Consider the following 16,847-nt stretch of genomic DNA (forward strand, 5'->3'; position numbering starts at 1 on the left):
ATGAGTGAGGATAAACCGGTGTTGGACTATTCGGTCTATCTGGTTACGGGAAGAGAACTGCTGCCAACAGGAAAGGTGCGCATCCGGTCGCTTTTCAACAAATGCGCTACTGATATATGCTACGTTAGACCTATCTTGAATCGTTGGAAGAGGTACTGGCGTTGTATGCATACTCCAGTCACGCATTCTCAATCCTTTCCAGTCTCTTATAGGAGGCGTTACGTTGGTGCAGGTTCGGGAGAAACAGGTTGACACGGGCGAGGTATGTTTCCACTTTCTCCTTTCATGAATCTCCATATCCCAACGCCCTGCAAAGTTCATCCGAATCGCACAAGCCACAAAGGAAGTCTGTCGAAGACACCAAGTCCCTGTCCTCATCAACGATCGCATAGATGTTGCCCTTGCGATCGGAGCAGATGGCGTTCACATAGGCCAGTCCGACATGCCCGTGAGCATCGCCCGAAAGCTCCTGCCCCCCAATGCGATCATTGGGATGACCTGCAACACGTCTGAACATGTCCAGCAAGCCATCAAGGATGGTGTCGACTACATCGGTCTAGGTCCTGTTTGGCCCACGACTACGAAGAAGGACGCCCAGGGAGCTGTAGGTGTGCGAGGCATAGGAGCTATGTTGGAGATCCTTGAGACCGTCCCGGAGGGTCGGGGAATCAGAGCCGTTTCGATCGGTGCGCTCTGCTGCTTTTCCATCCTCAATCGCTCTCATTCCTTGACCAGGAGGCATCAAATCAACCAACGCGTTGCACTGTCTCCACGGGTCCGTATCGCCATCGGGCCGCATATTGGACGGACTTGCCGTTGTCAGCGACATCGTGGCTTCCAATGACCCACGTGCAGCTGCGAACAGGATTGCATCCGTTGTCCAGGCATTCAAGACGAACCCAATCACTACCTTTTCCTATGCACCTTCGGCCTACCAGCCAGCCTCCATCAAGCACGCCGTGGGCGAGTTGCTCTCTGTCGTAAGGCAGCACTCGCCCCTCATTCATCAGGTGCGGTCCGAGTGCATCATCTCGAATCCTTTCCCAATTCATTCTTAACTGTAACGCGGCGGCAGATAACCAACAACGTCGTCACCACGCAATCTGCCAATGCCACTATCGCCCTCGGCGCGTCGCCCATAATGGCCACCGCCCCGGAGGAGATGGCAGACCTCAGCGCCGCCGCCGGCGCGCTGCTCGTCAACTTCGGCACGATACAGAACCTCGACGGCATGCTCTCCGCAGGTGCGTCCCCGCGCGGTATCGATCTGTCATAGAGCCTCAACTGACGCGCACGCCCGGACCGCAGGCCGCAACTACAACTTGCGCCGCAAGCCCGTCGTGTTCGATCCTGTCGGCGTGGGCGCGACTGCGTTCCGCAAGTCCTCGGCCGCCGCCCTCCTCGACGCATGGCAGGCAACGGTCATCAAAGGCAACGCCGGCGAGCTCGCTGCGCTCGCGAACTGGGCTGAGGTACGGCCTCACCGCGCATCCGCCCCCCATTTTATATGCTAACGCTGCGCCGGATTTGCTCCCGCAGGTTGAGGCGAAGGGGGTCGACAGTGTGGGCAAAGGCTTCGCGGACCCGGCGGGCTTCGTGCGCCATCTCGCGAAGAAGCAGCGTGCGTCTTCGGTCCCGCATTCCTCCGCATCGCTCTGCCCTCACCCCGAGAACACCTACCAGGCGCGATCGCAGTGCTCACCGGCAAGGACGACTACATCTCCGACGGCGACCGTGTTGTGCGGCTGTCCAACGGGCACCCCCTCTTAGGGGAGATCACAGGCTCCGGGTGCATGGTCGGTACCGCCGTCGCCACGTTCTGCGCGGCCGCCAGCATCGCCGCGATGAACAGCCGTGCGCCCGATGCTCCTGAGGATGCTCAAATTGCGCGCGGCGACATGTTCACCGCCGCCGTTGGGGGGTGCGTGGCGTCCATCACCAGTCTATTCCTGCACCTCCTTTTTCCGTCTCCCCACTCATCTGTGCGCACCCTTTTCTGGGTTCACATGGTGTGGCAGTTTCTTCTTCTCGTGCATGTGCTCTTCGCGAGGAGGAGGTGATGGCTCACGTTGTTCCTAGGGTGCTTGCCATCACCATAGCATCTGAGCTTGCTGCGGCTAAATCCGACATCGTCCGAGGAAGCGGGACGTTCCTCCCGGCTCTCATAGACGAGCTAGGTGCGCTTACCCCCGAGAAGATTGTTATTCATGCCAAGGTGGAGGTGATGTGAAGACCACGAGAAGCACGAAAGCCAGACTAAGCCTAGCTTGTATTGTATCTCAATTGCTACAAACGTTCAATAACATCTTCTATTCCAATTTCCCTTGCTCGTTTCCTCGTTCGTCACCGTGACCTCCGCTCCTCACGCCCCCACTGGGACAACCGCGGCGTTTGGGACATCGAGGATGTGGGGAAACGGCGTCCCGGGCGTCGGCTGCAGCCAGTTCTTCCCGTCGTACTCCGCGTATGGCGCCGACTCAACCATGTGGAACGTGTACGCGTACCGGGTGTGCGCGCTCGTGTTGCGCTCCGACTTGTGGAGCACGCTCCCGTGGATGAGGACCAGGTCGCCTGTAGACACACGTCAGTCTCGACGGCGCCGGCTGCGCAGCCGCCAGACGGGGAGCGCACCGGGCATGCATTCCTCGAGGACGTAGGTGCCCTCCGGGCTCTTCGGGGCCTCTTCGGGGGCGACGAGCTGCTCGAACCCAGTCCCGCCCCCGGGCAGCCGGACGAAGCGTTTCGTAATGGGTGCCGACAGATGGGATCCCGGCAGGAAGGACAGCGCGCCGTTCTGGGGTGTGCATCTCTCCAGCGGCATCCAGAACCCAAGGGCGGTGGGTGGGTTGGTGTACTGCGCAAGAGATCGATCGGCTTTACATCTCCCAGATGGTACACAGACGCTGACACTCACCAGGAACGTCCTGAAAGCGTGGTGCACCGCAGTTGAACGATCTGTACATGAGCCTCGTGTCAGAAGAAATGCTTACGAGTCGTTGTGTTCCGGGACTATAGGCAGGAGTTGGATCAGCCCAAATGCCAACCAACCGGACTTGAAGAACTTTACCTTCGCCTCCAATCTGTGGCTGCTTGCAGATGACCATCGATTGGAGCGCTTCCAGCACTCCAATGTCAAAGCCAACGAGCAGAAACGAGGGCACGGCACGGCGCACCAACTGGATCATGATGGAATTTGAGGTCCCGCACCACGGCTCTCATCTTCTCGTTTTCCAGCGTGATCTTCCGGAAGCTGGGGTCGTGTTCGTGCAGCCCTGCCCGCCTCTGTTAAGATCACGACCGAGCTTACTCTGTGTTCAGAGAACATCCTCACCGTGACCGATCTTGTTTACGGCTCTCGTCTTATCTCTGTTGAGCTTGCCGTCTTTGTCCACCGCGTCTTCCTCGAGGAAGTACCTGATCTTGTCCCCCGACGTCAGGAAGTAGTCATCCCCGATGTGGTTGTCGTCGCCGGTGGTGAACTTTGTCTGTGCAGCCACGTGTCAGCCCTGTATCGTTCCACCGAGGCAGGAACGTACGAGAGGATGGCTCTCGACATTGAACTCCTCCAAAAGCTCTTGAGTACGCGTGAGCAGCGTCTCGACTTCGGCGGGTTCCAAGAAACCAGGAATTTTGAGGTAGCTGTTCAGAGCTGTTATTGGTGAATACGTCGCACGCAGGAGCTCACACGGACCCGTTTGTCCTGAACTATGAACGCAATGATGTCATTCGGCGATGATGATTAAGCGAGCAGAGAAGTACCTGCGCAACTTGTTCAGGAGTAAGATACTCGAGTGTTTCGCTCATAATGGTTGCACCTGCCCAGAGTCTTGCAGTTGGCGGTTGTAGTTCAAGCGCGCTCGTGAGTAGCGCTCCGATAAGCCGGCAGCGGCAGTGCCCAGCTGACCCTGATCAAGCCAGGTCAGGGAACGCACGAGACGTGATTCACACGAGCATACGTCAACGTTTCTTGAACACTGGGAAACTCGCTCTTCGGATGTCCACCCACGCATGCACACGGAGTTCATTGATCAAAGTTTAGACCATCTGGGAACATCTTGTGGAATATGATTGCGCTGCAACTCCATCACCTCCATAGCCCATCTCAGCTGCTCAGACGTTCAGCCCTTCGTAAGGCGATCCAAACAGTTTTGCAGGCGACGAACAGACGGGGTTCAGAGAAAGCGTATACGCGATTCCACGTCTGCCCAGTACGCAACTGCCCTGCGGCGGCTGTAGTGGCCAAAGGAGCCACACAGGCTGAAGAAGAAGCCAACGGAGGGCAACCAGCGCGCCAAGGACGAGCTTAAATCAACACCGCGGCAAACCACCAGCCTGCGCTCGTCGTGGCCCATCACGGTGCTCTGGATGACATGATCTAATGAGTGCCCGCTGCTCTCTCTTATGCCACATGCATCTTGACCGGTACGAGCCTACCTGATGTCTGCACTAATTCAGGGAGGCCCTTGTCTGGGCGAACGTAATCTGTAATCCACCCACCACGGAAACGACGGGGCGCGGGGTCAGCCGAGTGGGCCAATAAGTGGTGGCCCTCCTTGTGGCATTGCTCTGCAAAGCTTGACAAAATCTTGTTGTTGCGCGTGGCGGGAAATAGAGGGTTTGGTCGGTCCGGTCCGTCCAGGTGCAGGATTACCGTCGGTCCAAGGCTCGCGCACTAACGCGCGGATAACAGAAGGCAAGAAGCTATGCTACAAAGTTCGAACTGCTACTAGTCCTGGTCGTCATCGATGTTCTCGCCACGCGCGAGGCGGCCCATAAGGTGGTCGATCTTGACCTTGTGGATCCGATGGTGCTCCTGCCACCCCTTCCACGGATGGTGCGGATGCTGGCCGGTGCGCAAGACGGTCAGCGCACCGCCCAGTCACTGCGACCCCACGAACGCGTGCTCACCCGTCGACCGAACTCCTGGAAGATCTTGTCCGAGGTCCCGTCCGGTTTGGAGGAGAAGAACTTCGCGAGGAGCACATCGTCCTGCCGGCTGTACCGCATCTTCTTATCCGGAGGCGTTGGCAGGGGCTCGTCCCCTGTCGTGTGGTGCAGCTCGTGCTTGTGCCGCCTGTAGAACTTCATCCAAGACGCCCTCGAGTGGTGCGGAGCCTGGTCAGAGGCAGACCGCTCAGCTAACAGTCCCAGCAGCCCCGATCTGGGGCCGGCGCACCTTCATCGCGACGTCCTTCCAAAACGTGACCATGTCCAGCTTGCCGCTCTGTGTCCGGCTGCGGTACTCGTAGAAGCGGACGAGGAACACAACGTCCTCGTCCGTGAACGCGACACCCTTGCCCGTCGTGCTCCGGTACAGCGCCCGAGGCGGCGTGGGGGACCGCGCGCGACCGGTGCTGACGTCGTTCGAGACGGCTCGGTACGCGGCTGCGATGGACTGGGGTCCGTGGCCTGCGGGGATGCTACCAGCACTTTCATGGTCGTGCGGGACCTCGCTCGGGCCGGGTTCGTGATCTGGTACCGCACCGGCGTGGTCGTCGCCGTCGTCGCCGAAATCCATGGCATATCCTCCCAGTCGAATCTTGTGCTTGTTGCAATATCGACGCCACGAATAGAATCTGCACTCGCGATTAGATAGGCGTCCCCCACCATCGGTCGTCAACTCACGTGTGATGAGGTGCCTAGTCCCGTGCTCAGCACACAAGCAGGAACGGCAAGTACAGAAAGGTGCTAACCTTGATCGCTATCCGCTCGCAGATCTCACGCAAACTGAGGACCAAGCCTTGCTCTTGACAATAGTCAATGTAGCGCTTGAGATACTCGATATCATCGGCGGTGAACAAGTTGCCGCCGTACGTGCTCTTGATAACGCGAGTGGGAGGCGTTGGCGAGCGCACATGCGTATTGCGTCGATTGGCAACCAAGGTGGAAGCAGGAGGCGCCGGCTGGGGCTGCATCGGGGTCGGTATGCAACCAAAACACAAACACAGGAGACGTACGTGAGTCTTGGTACGCTTCCGGCCCCTGGTAATCCTCTCTTCCGACCCCTCCGCGTTCAGCTCGGCGTTAGCTTCGGAGGTCGAGGGACCAGCATCATCCATGTACTGATCTGGTGCCTCAGCATACGCTTGGTCGTACTAGAAGCACATGATCAGAAGCGGGCGATAACCGGCCGTCCAGGATAACTTACATGCTGGCCGTAGTAGTTAGGCTCCGGTGGTATCCACCCTGCCGCCCCCTGGTCTTCGCGGTACCTGTACGCGCTGTACTCTTGCGGAGGTGGTGGGGGCGGGGGAACCATGCTTGGAGGTTGCTGTTGGATTGGATGGTACGAGCCATTCCATGCTGGTTGCTCCTCCGGATACCCAGGGTGTCGCTCAATAATGTGATGTTCAGGTTGGGGCTGAGGCGGAGGGGCCGCCGGTTGTGGCGGGGGTGGAGGCGGAGGCGGGGCCAAGTGCGTCTGCGACGGCGCAATGCCGTTCGGGGCCTGCCATGTCTGTGGTGGGCCGGAGGTTGGGGGTTGCAAGGCCCGCGGTGCGACATCCATCGGGTTTGTGTACACCGCGAACGGGAACGAGCCCGCGTGCGCGACAATGGGCGCGGGGTGGGCCATTGAGATTGATGAGGGCGTCGGGACCGCCGAGGGGTGTATATGCGTAGGTTGCGGGTGTGCATGATGCGGAGGCGGTGGGGGCTGCTGCTGCTGAGCTTGAGCCTGCTGCTGTAGGACTTGATCCGGATGAACTTGGTGCACCATCTCTTCGTGGGGAGGCGGGGGCACGTGTTGCATCGACGGACCCGGCTCCTGCAGCGGCGGCGGCGGGTGGTGAACAACGGGACGTACCCTGCAGGCAGGCAGAGGGTCAGGTAGAGTCAGTTCAGATATAGCTCATTGGTAGATGGTGACAATGGGACAACCCACTCCTCGGTGCCAGTCACTTTGCATCCCCCGAAGTTGGTCTGGTAGGTTTGCAGGGCACCCTGCTCGACGCAGTGCACAACCCACTGGGCGCTGAGGACGATTTTCCCCTTCTTACCCGCATATTGTCGGTAGAGGCTCTGTCCTGACTCCTTGTGCGGGTCCACTGTTAACGGGGCGGCGTATCAGAAGTCGTCGGAATGAGCTCTTGCCGCTCTATATGCAACATGCGCCTTTGGAGAGTCACCCACCTAGGATATATGCTACTCCACTATACCCAGGGGATACGATTCCGCCATGTTTCTGTTAACCAAGTATATCAGACCCTCTCACATGAGCAGGAGCGGCACGGCGTGCGTCCACGGTCTCCCAGTCTCAAGCCTGCCGTCCTTGCGCCTCCGCAATACGAGACGAACCCAAAGACATGCCAAAGACGCGTCGCCGCACGCCGCACGGACGACATACCTGAATGAGGTCCACGAGCTGGTCCCGGTTGTCGACGTCCTTCTCCACGTAGATCGCGAGGGGGGTGCCCATAAGCGGGTCGAGGAAGAGCTCATTCTGTGCCCCGTGCTCGTCGTCGGGCGGGGATGTTGCGCCGTGTGTTTGGGGCGGGTGCTGGGCGTGTGCATGGTCGCGGCGAGCGCGGTTGGAAGTGCGTGTGGGTGCCATGGGTCTTCGCCCGGGGTCCGAGTCGTCGCGCTGAGCGAGTCCAAGGGGGACCGGGCGCTTGCCCCTTTGGCCTCCCTGGCGGAGTTTCAACGGCCTAGGCACTGCAACTCAACGTCCGCAGCCAACGCTTGAGCGCTTATCGTGAAACTTGCTTTGCGCTCCATTCACGCGAAATCTGCGCCTCTAGCAGGTCTGGGGCAGCTTTCAGGTGGAAATACGTACTCTCGGGGGCTGTAAACAAGACCAATCCGTCGTAAAGGGAATCGAATCTGACTGCATCCTTATTTTCACTCACATTGAGTAATAGATCCCCAGGTCCATGAGCATCACTCTCTCAGAAACCATCTTAGTCGTTCCTAATCTTGTCGTTCATCCCGGCTGCGATACAATGAGACAACCCTGACATTCGCTTGACGGCCCCTCCGGCAGCGTCGTAGGCAGAGTTGGCCAGTAGCGGTGAAGATATCGAGCACCGTGAAACCGAACATCATAGGGATCGCAGACATCGTTTGGGGGAGTTCAGAGAGCGACGAAGGAGAGTGGGGGACGGAGGGAACGAATGACTAATTTATTTTCTTGAATAGATGGTGCCTGCTGCATGTTCAAAGTGCAGGGTGGTGGAGGAAGTCAATTCGGATGGTGTCCAAAAGCTCTTTCTGACCCTAAAAGCATGCATCGAGGAGGCTCGAGGAATTCTGTGCTCATCTTATTTTTGGAATGGCCGAAGCGGAATTGAAGGCCTGTACTTAATGGGCGCCTGCTCTTTGATGAATTTCCCATCAAACGATTGCTTTTGGTTCCCACGCAGCTCTCACCAACTCGTCATCATACATGGGATTGAAGTCGTCTTGAATGCCACTCCCCAGCCCCTACCATGAGGTCTGTCAGCCTGGCACGTGCAAATTACCAGTGTTGTGAGGGAATTTACACTTCATGCGAAGCAACAAGATCAGGACTTGCATGCGACGAACGGTGTGAGCCAGTCAGTTTCGAACTTGTTCAACGGCACTGACAAACAAACCCGGACTGATCAGGCGATTACCAGAAGCGTCTTTCTTTCTTCCAATCTTCCACAGCTCGATGTCGCCTAGATCGAGCAACTGCACCGCGATGGTTGACGAACACAAAAGAGTTGACGCGCAAGGCGAACATATGACCATTCATGCGACCCTCGATACGTATCGATGACAGGCCAATTTCCGACGTGCTTGTGTTGGTCCTTACGCCAAGGTGGATGGTCTTTTGTTCAAGGTTCTCCACAACTTCTAGTCAACCTTCATGCACGCAAGCGAACATGACGCGCGCTTGACCAGTGAGCCTCATCGTCCTCCGCCCACAAGCGATTCATTGCAAACGTCGTGGACAAAAGCCTGGCACTGGCCCCCGGCGCCGAATAGCGAGCACACTGTGTCACAAATAGTGGGCTCGCACTGCTCACGAGACCACCGCAAGTGTCCCAAAATGGCGAGCCTTGGGCGCGACAGCTGGCCAGCCCCAGACGTTGAGCCTTAGGCCTTACCTTGATCATGAAACGCGACCCACAGACCCGTGCATTCGCAACTGCCTTACATGGCCCGCCGGACCTGATCCACAGGATGCACACGGCGCAAAGCAGCGCAAGCTGGTCGGCGGTGGCGTAGGGTCTGACCGCCTCGGCCCTCACAACGGGGCGGAGGGGTTCGTCGATTCGACGCCATTAACGGCGTGCCAAATACTGCTGGCCTCTTGAGCTCCGTGCCGAGGGTTGTGTGCACAGGGCGGTCCTCCCGACGGGTACGCATCAGTATGTCTGCCCTCTACATGTTGAGAGTTTGGACGAACTCCATCCATCACGCTCTCGCTGTTTCACCCCACCTGCGCCCGATGATCTCGATGACGTCCGCCCAATAGCCATGGGCACTCTCCGCCGTGTTGGCGGATGAGCGTCCGTTCGTTCAACCTCGGACATACTCGAGAATAGGTGTTCATCACGGACGCGGCGGTTTGTGCGCTCATCAGCACCCCGTATGGCCCCGTCACGGTGTAGCAGGCACGCCGAGCGCCATCGATTCATCTTTCGTGCGTGCTTCTCGCACGGGTACAGAAGCCCTGTGGGCTTATGTTTGATCTCTACACGATCACACAAGACAGCTGGTATCGGCCATACACCCGACATCACCACCAAGGTCGGAGCAGATGCCATGCAATCCGTCTTGATGCAGGGGTTCTTTCGCACAGGTGATCTGCGGCAGCACATGCTTCTCTTCCCTACCCGTTCCTGGATCCCTCTGCCGAGCCTCGAGAAGGGGCAGACAGCGTAGCGGGCCCGTTTCCTCGGGCCTTATTGTCCCGTACGCCCGTCCGCGCGGAATATTTCGCAGGGCCAGTACACGGTGACGCCATCCGGATCGTTAACATACTCAGGATAGTACTATGTATCACGGAACTATTCATCAGCCGACTTTCCCCAACAAGTTGGTCGTTTATCATGCATGCGCACACCACCCACTCCTGCCCCGGCACTGAAATCCGTTGGTGCCCAACAAGTAGCGCACTCTTGGTCGCCCTCTTCCAAGTTCCTGCTCTGACACGCTCGCGGGGGCTTGGGGAAGATGAAGCTCGTGTGAATGCCTAGCGGCCAATACCAATCCCCTCGGCCTAGACGCGTCTCCTCTCACCCTTGTCTCTTCCCCGTTCGACCCACATCCCTCGAAGAATGGAGTGCGCGCGCCCAGCCTCTTCTGTCTTTCTTGTTGCCCGTTCTGGGCCCGAAGAAGCCCGAGGGTCCAGGCGTCCAAAACGTCGCCCTTCTGGGCAGATTTCCTTGGTCGTCCACCGTCGCCACGCAATTTTTACAGTTCGCTCTTGGCTAAGCACAGCGCATGCCGGAGGCTGCCCGCCCGGCTCGGTGGAGTCCGGCTCGAGCGCGCAGGGCACCCACCGCACTCGCCCCGGAGGATCACGGAACGGGAGCGGCGCAAGACCTGCGACGGCCGCAGATATCGCGCGGGGCCAGCGCCGATTGCACCCAGTTGCAGCGCGCGGGGAACTCCGAAGGCGTCTTTGGTGTCCGCCCACCCTCTCGTCCCAGCTTCTCGTCGCGGCCCGCGGTTTAGCGTTAAGCTCTGGGATCCCGCGCGCAGCTGTCCAACACCCGCGCCGTAGCTAAGGGGACCAAGGAGGCCGCCCGCCGTGCGCGCGGGAGCGCGGAAGTGCGATAAGTGGGAGGTGGGAGGTGGAAGCTGCCGTCGCCTGCTTCCGCGGGGAACGTTCCCGCGTTGCTTCCCGCACCGTCGCTCCAGGAGGGCGGGTCCGTCTTGTCCGCTTTCCCAGTGCTGAGCTGCACGGAAACGCATCCTCGCTCGATGTCGATCGATGCTCGCTCCTCGACGGGGGTGGAGGAAGGGATAAGCGGGGGCTGTCGGAAATCCGTGCATGCTTGTGCTGCACAGGCTCCACTGGCGGAGAATGCTCCTCCACGCTACGCGCGCAGCCTCGTTGTCTTCTGAGGGGACCTCGATCATGTTCCATGCACGCCGTCCTCCGCCGTCTGTCTGTCCGGTCGGTGGAACACTGAGGTTTGAACTTTGTGGGGCAGCCACAACGAAGGACCGGGGTGGAGTTTGTGTGCACCGCTCATACACCGCACCGGGAGGGACGTGTGCGCTATCACCGCGTGCGTGCTGAGAGCAAGGAAGTGCCGCAGCTTCCCAAGTTGCGTAGCAAGAGTGCTGGATATTGAATATTGAATACTCGGCCTCGGCGACTTGCGAGCCCCAGCATCTTGCCGCTCGAACCAGCGAGTGAAGACCGACAGAGGGTAAGCTCCACAAACGGTAAGACGCGCTTCCCACCTTGGTCAATGTTGACGGAACGACGATGGGAAGAAAGCCGGGACAACTGGTGCGTGCCGTAAGCTCCTCGGTCGCGAGACCCACGGACGCTTCTCGTGATACTTGTCAGAGCGGGCGCGGTGTGGGATGAGGGAGCCATCATGCATGTGTGCGCGTCCACCGAAAGCGTAAGTGGGTGCGATCTCCTACCAGCGACTCTATTGCCCCCAAGTCGCCGGCAGGGTGCGCCCCGCCTTAAGGCCTTAAGGAGAACCCCCGGAAGCAAAGGCGCGGTGGCAGCTCAATGAATGCGATGCGATGCGGGTGCGGTGCGCGATGCGTCCGCCCCACCGCCTGCGAGCCCTCGCGACATTGCGCCGAGACGGGAGGCGTGCGCGACCTGGGCGTGCTGTCGAGATGCGAAGATGGTTGCGGTGCATGACGAACCTGACGTTGCAGTGGGAACGACATGGTGCGGCGCGAGCGCAGGGGGGCGCCTGGGATCAGGAAGGTTCGATGATGCTCGCGTGCGTCCATCCGGGGGGAGCAGATTCGCAGAGTTTGTGCGGCCGCGCGGGCCGCCGAGCATCTCGCGCGGGCACCGTCCATCTATCAGCATCGGGGCGGGGTCTGGGCGGTCGAGGGCTGGGGGAGCACTTGGGAGGCGGGGGCGGAGGAGATGTTGCGTGGGACGGCGCGCGGGTGTGCAGAGCGCGTTCGACAGAGCCGGTGGCGGGGGCGGGGGCTGACGACGGAGAAGGCGGAGGGCAGGGCGACGACGCGGGGAGAGGCGGGAGGCGGGGCTCGGGCGCCGCGGACGAGCGCCTGGGCATTGGCGTCTGTGATGGGGGCCAAACAGGGCCACACAGGACGCGGAGTTGATTGTTTGTGAGAACGGGAACGGGCGTCTTCCCACCGGCCAGGCCAGGATCCCGTCTCCATCCCCCTTCCATCTCTCAAGCAACTGTGCTCTGCCCGCCTCCTCCTCCTCCCCACGCCCTCCAGAGGCTCCTTCCCCCCGCCCACCATGGCCACTGTCGCAGGCCGCAAAAAGTCCTTGGTCACCTCCCTCCCCCCCAGCATCGACTCTCCCGTCGCCAACAATACCCTCCTCAACAAGGCTGCCTCCCAATCCACCTCCCTCTATCAGCAATGCTCCTCCCTACGCACTCGTCTAATGCACCTCCAGGGCTTCTCGGACTGGTTCTCCATCGCTGCCCTCCCAGAGGCCTCCCGTCGCTCCACTGACCCCGTCACCCAACTCTGGGACGTCTTCGCCCTCGGCGTCCCGCTCTGCTTCCTCTTCAATCTCCTCCCCTCCGTCCCTCCCATTGCCGTTGAAACCGACGTCCACTCCTTTGACCCCGCGAACGAGCGTGCCAAGAAGCATGCCATCGCGCTCTTTTCCATCAACCTCAAGCAGGTCCAGAGTTGCGAGGGTTTCACTGTGAGGGACATCTATGACAGGAACTCCACCGACGGTTTCGTCAAGGTGAGCCCCCCACCGCATTGCTCCCCTCGTCGTGCTCACCCGCACTTCCGTAGGTCGTCAACAACGTGATCAACCTTGTCCAGCAACTTCCTGAGGATCTGTTCCTTGAAACACCGCCTTCGTCACCCACGCTCGCGTCCGCACTAGCCTCGACCGAGTCTCTGCCCTCGGACAGCTCAGCGATGGCGACCGTCGTTGAGCCCGGAGGCGCAAGGGCGAACATCATCAAGGAGCTTGTCGACACGGAGCGGAAGTATGTGCAGGACCTGGAAGTCATGCAGGTGCGTTGTTTTTGGTGTCGGTCGCGCACGCCGGGATTTACCGGCCTGCCGCTCTAGAAATACTGCGACGAAGCCGTCCAGGTTCTCGATAGGGACACGCTGCATCTGCTGTTCCCAGGTCTGAACAAACTTCTCAACTTCCAACGCAAGTTCCTCATCAAAGTCGAGAGCATCGCCGAGCTGGCGTGGAACGACCAGCGGTGGGGTTTCCTCTTCTCGGACAACGTAAGTGTATCCGCGCTTGCTCTTGCGCGGGGAGGGTGCTGATTGTGGAATTGCCCTTGTGCGCATACGCGTGTTGTCTCCGCTCCGACAATCGACTGGCCGATTGGGGAACAATAGGAGGATGACTTTGCCGTCTACGAGCCGTACTGCGCGAACTACACAATGGCGTCGGAGATCATGCAGCAGGAGGAGCATAATCTGATGGTGCGCACCTCTCTTCGCCGCGACTGTCGTGTGGACTTGGCGGTCTCCTTGGTTGCGGAGGGCGCTCACGCTGATTTGCCAGGCGCTTAATCACATCATCAACGTGAGAGGGGAGCTGCCTGCGTTCCTGATCAAGCCCATTCAGCGAGTCTGCAAGTACCCGCTCCTGCTCGAGGTGCGTTTGCCGATGTCTCCGATGGCCGTCGTACTCATATTCCAATGATAGTCTCTCCTCAAAGCCGTCGGCAAGTCCGATTACCCGCACATTCAGGAGCTCGGGGAGGGTGTTGCCGCCGCCAAACGCATCACCGATAAGATCAACGAGGCCCAGCGTCGCGCAGAAAACGACGCAACAGTCAAGAACCTTGAAAGCCGTGTCGAGGACTGGAAGGGCCACCACATCTCCAACTTCGGTGCTCTTCTCCTCGACGACATCTTCAGTGTCACTAAATCAGAGGTCGACCGCGAGTACCACGTCTTCCTCTTCGAGAAGATCATTCTCTGCTGCAAGGAGTATGTCCCGCAGCCAGGGAACGGCAAGAAGGTCGGAAAGAGCAATTCCATCCTAAAGAAGCCGTCCTCCCCGTCTACCCCCATTGGCCTTCCGGGCGCGGGCTCATCTAAGAAGAAAAGCACGCCTCTTCTCCTCAAGGGCCGCATCTTCTTGAACAATGTCACGCAAGCCGTCCCCAAGACCAACGCTGGTGCGTTTCCACGCTTGCTTCTTTCCGCTGATAATCTGTCGATGCTCACACTGTCCCGCTCGTTCGATCAGGTCAATACTCTCTCGCTGTCTACTGGCGTGGGGACGACGACCTCGAGTTCTTCACTCTCCGTTGCCGCAACGAGGAGCAACTGAAGAAGTGGGAATCTCAGTTGAACCGCCTCATTCAGGAGACTGCGAACCGCCGGACATCAGACCGCAACCTCGCCCGTCTCGCACAGGCCATGAACGCTCCCTCCCCTCAGATCCGGTCCGCACACTCTTCGTTCACACAGGAGCGCGCTTCGATGTTCTCGAATGCCTCGAGTTACGCAGCAATGCCACAGACTGCCTCTCTCAACGGTCGCATGCGCCATCCCTATGCCAGCGAGGAGGCTGTGCCTTCGTCGTCCGCTTCGCATCCATACGGCAACGGCTACGCGCACGGCCCACAAGGCTATCCACCGCACGAGGGCTTCGATGTCGACCCAGACGACGACTACGAGGACTACCCTCCGGCCAGCGCCAGCTCCCCATCAGGTCGCGGCACGCCCATGGGCAATCCAAGGCGTCCAGACTACCCGTATCCCCAGAGCGCACGTCACAGTGGACACGCAATGTCACCGGTCATGCCAAATGGCATTAGTGGCCTCCAAGGACCTGCGTCAGCTCGTCCGGTGATGTCGCGGAACACGCAAAGCTATGCATCCGAGGCCAGCTTGAACCAGTCCTCTCGGCCGGGACTCCGGAGCCAGTTCAGCTCAACGCGGTTGCGCGCCGCCTACGACCAGCCGGACTCGCGTGGCGCGAGTCCGATGCCCCCACCGATGCATCAGCCGATGCGCTCGCGGAGCGTCAGCCAACCCCAAGCCTACAACCCCCCACCACAATCGATCCCGCCGCCGCTCCCGACATCGAACCGCGGCGAATGGGCCCAGGGCTCGATGTCAACCAGCAAGCGCGGGAGCGGCTCCAGTCAGTCGACGGACTCAGCAGACTACTCGCCACACACAAGCAGCTCGCCGATCACACCATACGGCTCGAGCGAGTCATCGCTCGCGGGCATGTCCAATAGCCGCGGGATGCACTCGGGCATTGCGCCACCTCCGCTCAAGGAAGAGCTCCGCCTGTCGCCGCCGGTCAAGATCAAGGTGCACTTCCACGAAGACATCTTCGTCATCCAAGTTCCTCGTGCGACCGAATACGCCGAGCTCGTCGACAAGGTCGGAAAGAAGATCCGCTTGTGCGGTCCCCGGCGAGACGACGGCCCGCTCCGCGTCAAGTACAAGGACGAGGACGGTGACCTGGTCTCCTTGGGGTCGACGGAGGATGTCCAAATGGCATTCGAGTCGTTCCGACCTGGCAACCAGGTCACCCTCTACGTGCAATGAGCATCGTGCTCTGAGTCGCGTTTTGTACACTTACCTTTTCCCGCATCCCTCCGCCTGCGTTACATCATCCTCGTCTCTCTCGCATCGCCCGCCGCACTCATCCCTGCCCGCCCTGCTCACTCATATGCACCCACACTCCGGCTATCCGTCATACGCCTCGTATGCATAGCCGCCTCCGTCAATTCAACACACCCATTCCGACGTCCGGCAATATCTTTATCAACTGGGGGCCTCCGTCACATATGCACACACTCGTTCTCTCTGTTTCCGCTCTTCCCTCTCTCCCACGGCATGTACGATCGTTATTAGCATTCCCTTCGCTCTCGGTACATTATCGCCTCTCGATGTCGTCGCTCGCGTACATTGTTATTCGCGCGTCCTTACTCGCGCGTCCTCCACCTATGGAGCACACTCTCATTTCGTCCTTCTCTTCCCCTCGGCCCCCAGGCCAGGCCACGTCCCCCCTCACGTCGACGACCAACCCTTCCCCCGCGCCGTCCTCACGCTCCTCCACACCCTCGTACCACCTCTCCCTGCCCCCCGTCCCAGTCCCGCGCGCGGTTGGTCCCCACTCTCATCCGAACCACGAATTGCCGGAGCGTGCACTGCGAACAGGCGGCAGGGACGTGGGATGCCCCGTCCCCGTCCTCGTCCGCGCCCGCGCCCGTGTTGTGCAGGTCTCCTTTACTACTACTATGTGTATCATCTACTAGAGTCGAACGGTTGCTTAGGCTGGCCTTCATGGAATATATTATCTTATTGAATCGCGCACACTCCACGATGGTGCCCGACGCTCTCTGATGGTATCGACGCGCCCGGACTTCGGGGTGGAGCGCTTGCTGTAAAACATAAGTTGCCGCGTTGATTACTTGGGAGGACTGAATGGTCGGTGACCAAAAACCGGCGAATAACTCATCGGCCCAGGTACGCGAAGGGCACATATGGAGCCTACGTAATTAGATGGCACTAGCAGGTCGCGCTAGCGACGCGCTTCATGGGTGTTCATGGGGAAGTGGAGATCACAAGAAAGTACACACGGCGGCGCTGCAGGGTCGCTTCAGGCTCGTACACACTGGGGTAAGAAACCAGGGTCTTCGGAGCGCTTTCTACAGCTAACCCCGCGCAGTCCGCAGCCGCCCGAACCGCCCGCCTCGGAAATTGGCATACGTACGCTACTCCGGCGCAAG

The 16,847-nt window shown here is 59.6% G+C and overlaps 4 protein-coding genes across 4 annotated transcripts; 2 read left to right on the forward strand and 2 right to left on the reverse strand.

Annotated features, from left to right (window-relative positions):
• Positions 1-2,230, forward strand: BXZ73DRAFT_41190 (Hydroxyethylthiazole kinase; the record flags this gene model as incomplete). The annotated part of the gene is made up of 10 exons (XM_048018729.1): positions 1-75; positions 129-152; positions 203-262; positions 317-686; positions 736-1,010; positions 1,076-1,244; positions 1,309-1,472; positions 1,540-1,621; positions 1,684-1,921; positions 2,080-2,230. The coding sequence occupies 10 exons, from the start codon at positions 1-3 to the stop codon at positions 2,228-2,230; spliced, it is 1,608 nt and encodes a 535-aa protein (XP_047881547.1).
• A 132-nt stretch (positions 2,231-2,362) lies between these two features.
• BXZ73DRAFT_97705 (phytanoyl-CoA dioxygenase) lies at positions 2,363-3,804 on the reverse strand (the record flags this gene model as incomplete). The annotated part of the gene is made up of 10 exons (XM_048027458.1): positions 2,363-2,571; positions 2,632-2,854; positions 2,915-2,924; positions 2,991-3,009; positions 3,068-3,115; positions 3,174-3,272; positions 3,332-3,485; positions 3,537-3,639; positions 3,692-3,705; positions 3,760-3,804. 10 exons carry the CDS (start codon positions 3,802-3,804, stop codon positions 2,363-2,365), a joined length of 924 nt encoding a protein of 307 aa, XP_047881548.1.
• A 922-nt stretch (positions 3,805-4,726) lies between these two features.
• Positions 4,727-7,552, reverse strand: BXZ73DRAFT_97706 (uncharacterized protein; the record flags this gene model as incomplete). Its single annotated transcript, XM_048027459.1, has 10 exons — positions 4,727-4,843; positions 4,909-5,115; positions 5,177-5,576; positions 5,626-5,639; positions 5,694-5,909; positions 5,958-6,095; positions 6,149-6,806; positions 6,884-7,046; positions 7,132-7,183; positions 7,346-7,552. The coding sequence occupies 10 exons, from the start codon at positions 7,550-7,552 to the stop codon at positions 4,727-4,729; spliced, it is 2,172 nt and encodes a 723-aa protein (XP_047881549.1).
• A 4,839-nt stretch (positions 7,553-12,391) lies between these two features.
• On the forward strand, positions 12,392-15,660 carry BXZ73DRAFT_97707 (uncharacterized protein; the record flags this gene model as incomplete). Its single annotated transcript, XM_048027460.1, has 7 exons — positions 12,392-12,856; positions 12,910-13,137; positions 13,195-13,362; positions 13,480-13,566; positions 13,649-13,741; positions 13,793-14,270; positions 14,342-15,660. The coding sequence occupies 7 exons, from the start codon at positions 12,392-12,394 to the stop codon at positions 15,658-15,660; spliced, it is 2,838 nt and encodes a 945-aa protein (XP_047881550.1).
• Between the last annotated feature and the right edge of the window lie 1,187 nt (positions 15,661-16,847).

Source organism: Epithele typhae (genome assembly GCF_022376455.1).
Source record: "Epithele typhae strain CBS 203.58 chromosome Unknown BXZ73scaffold_5, whole genome shotgun sequence".
NCBI lineage: Eukaryota > Fungi > Basidiomycota > Agaricomycetes > Polyporales > Epitheliaceae > Epithele > Epithele typhae.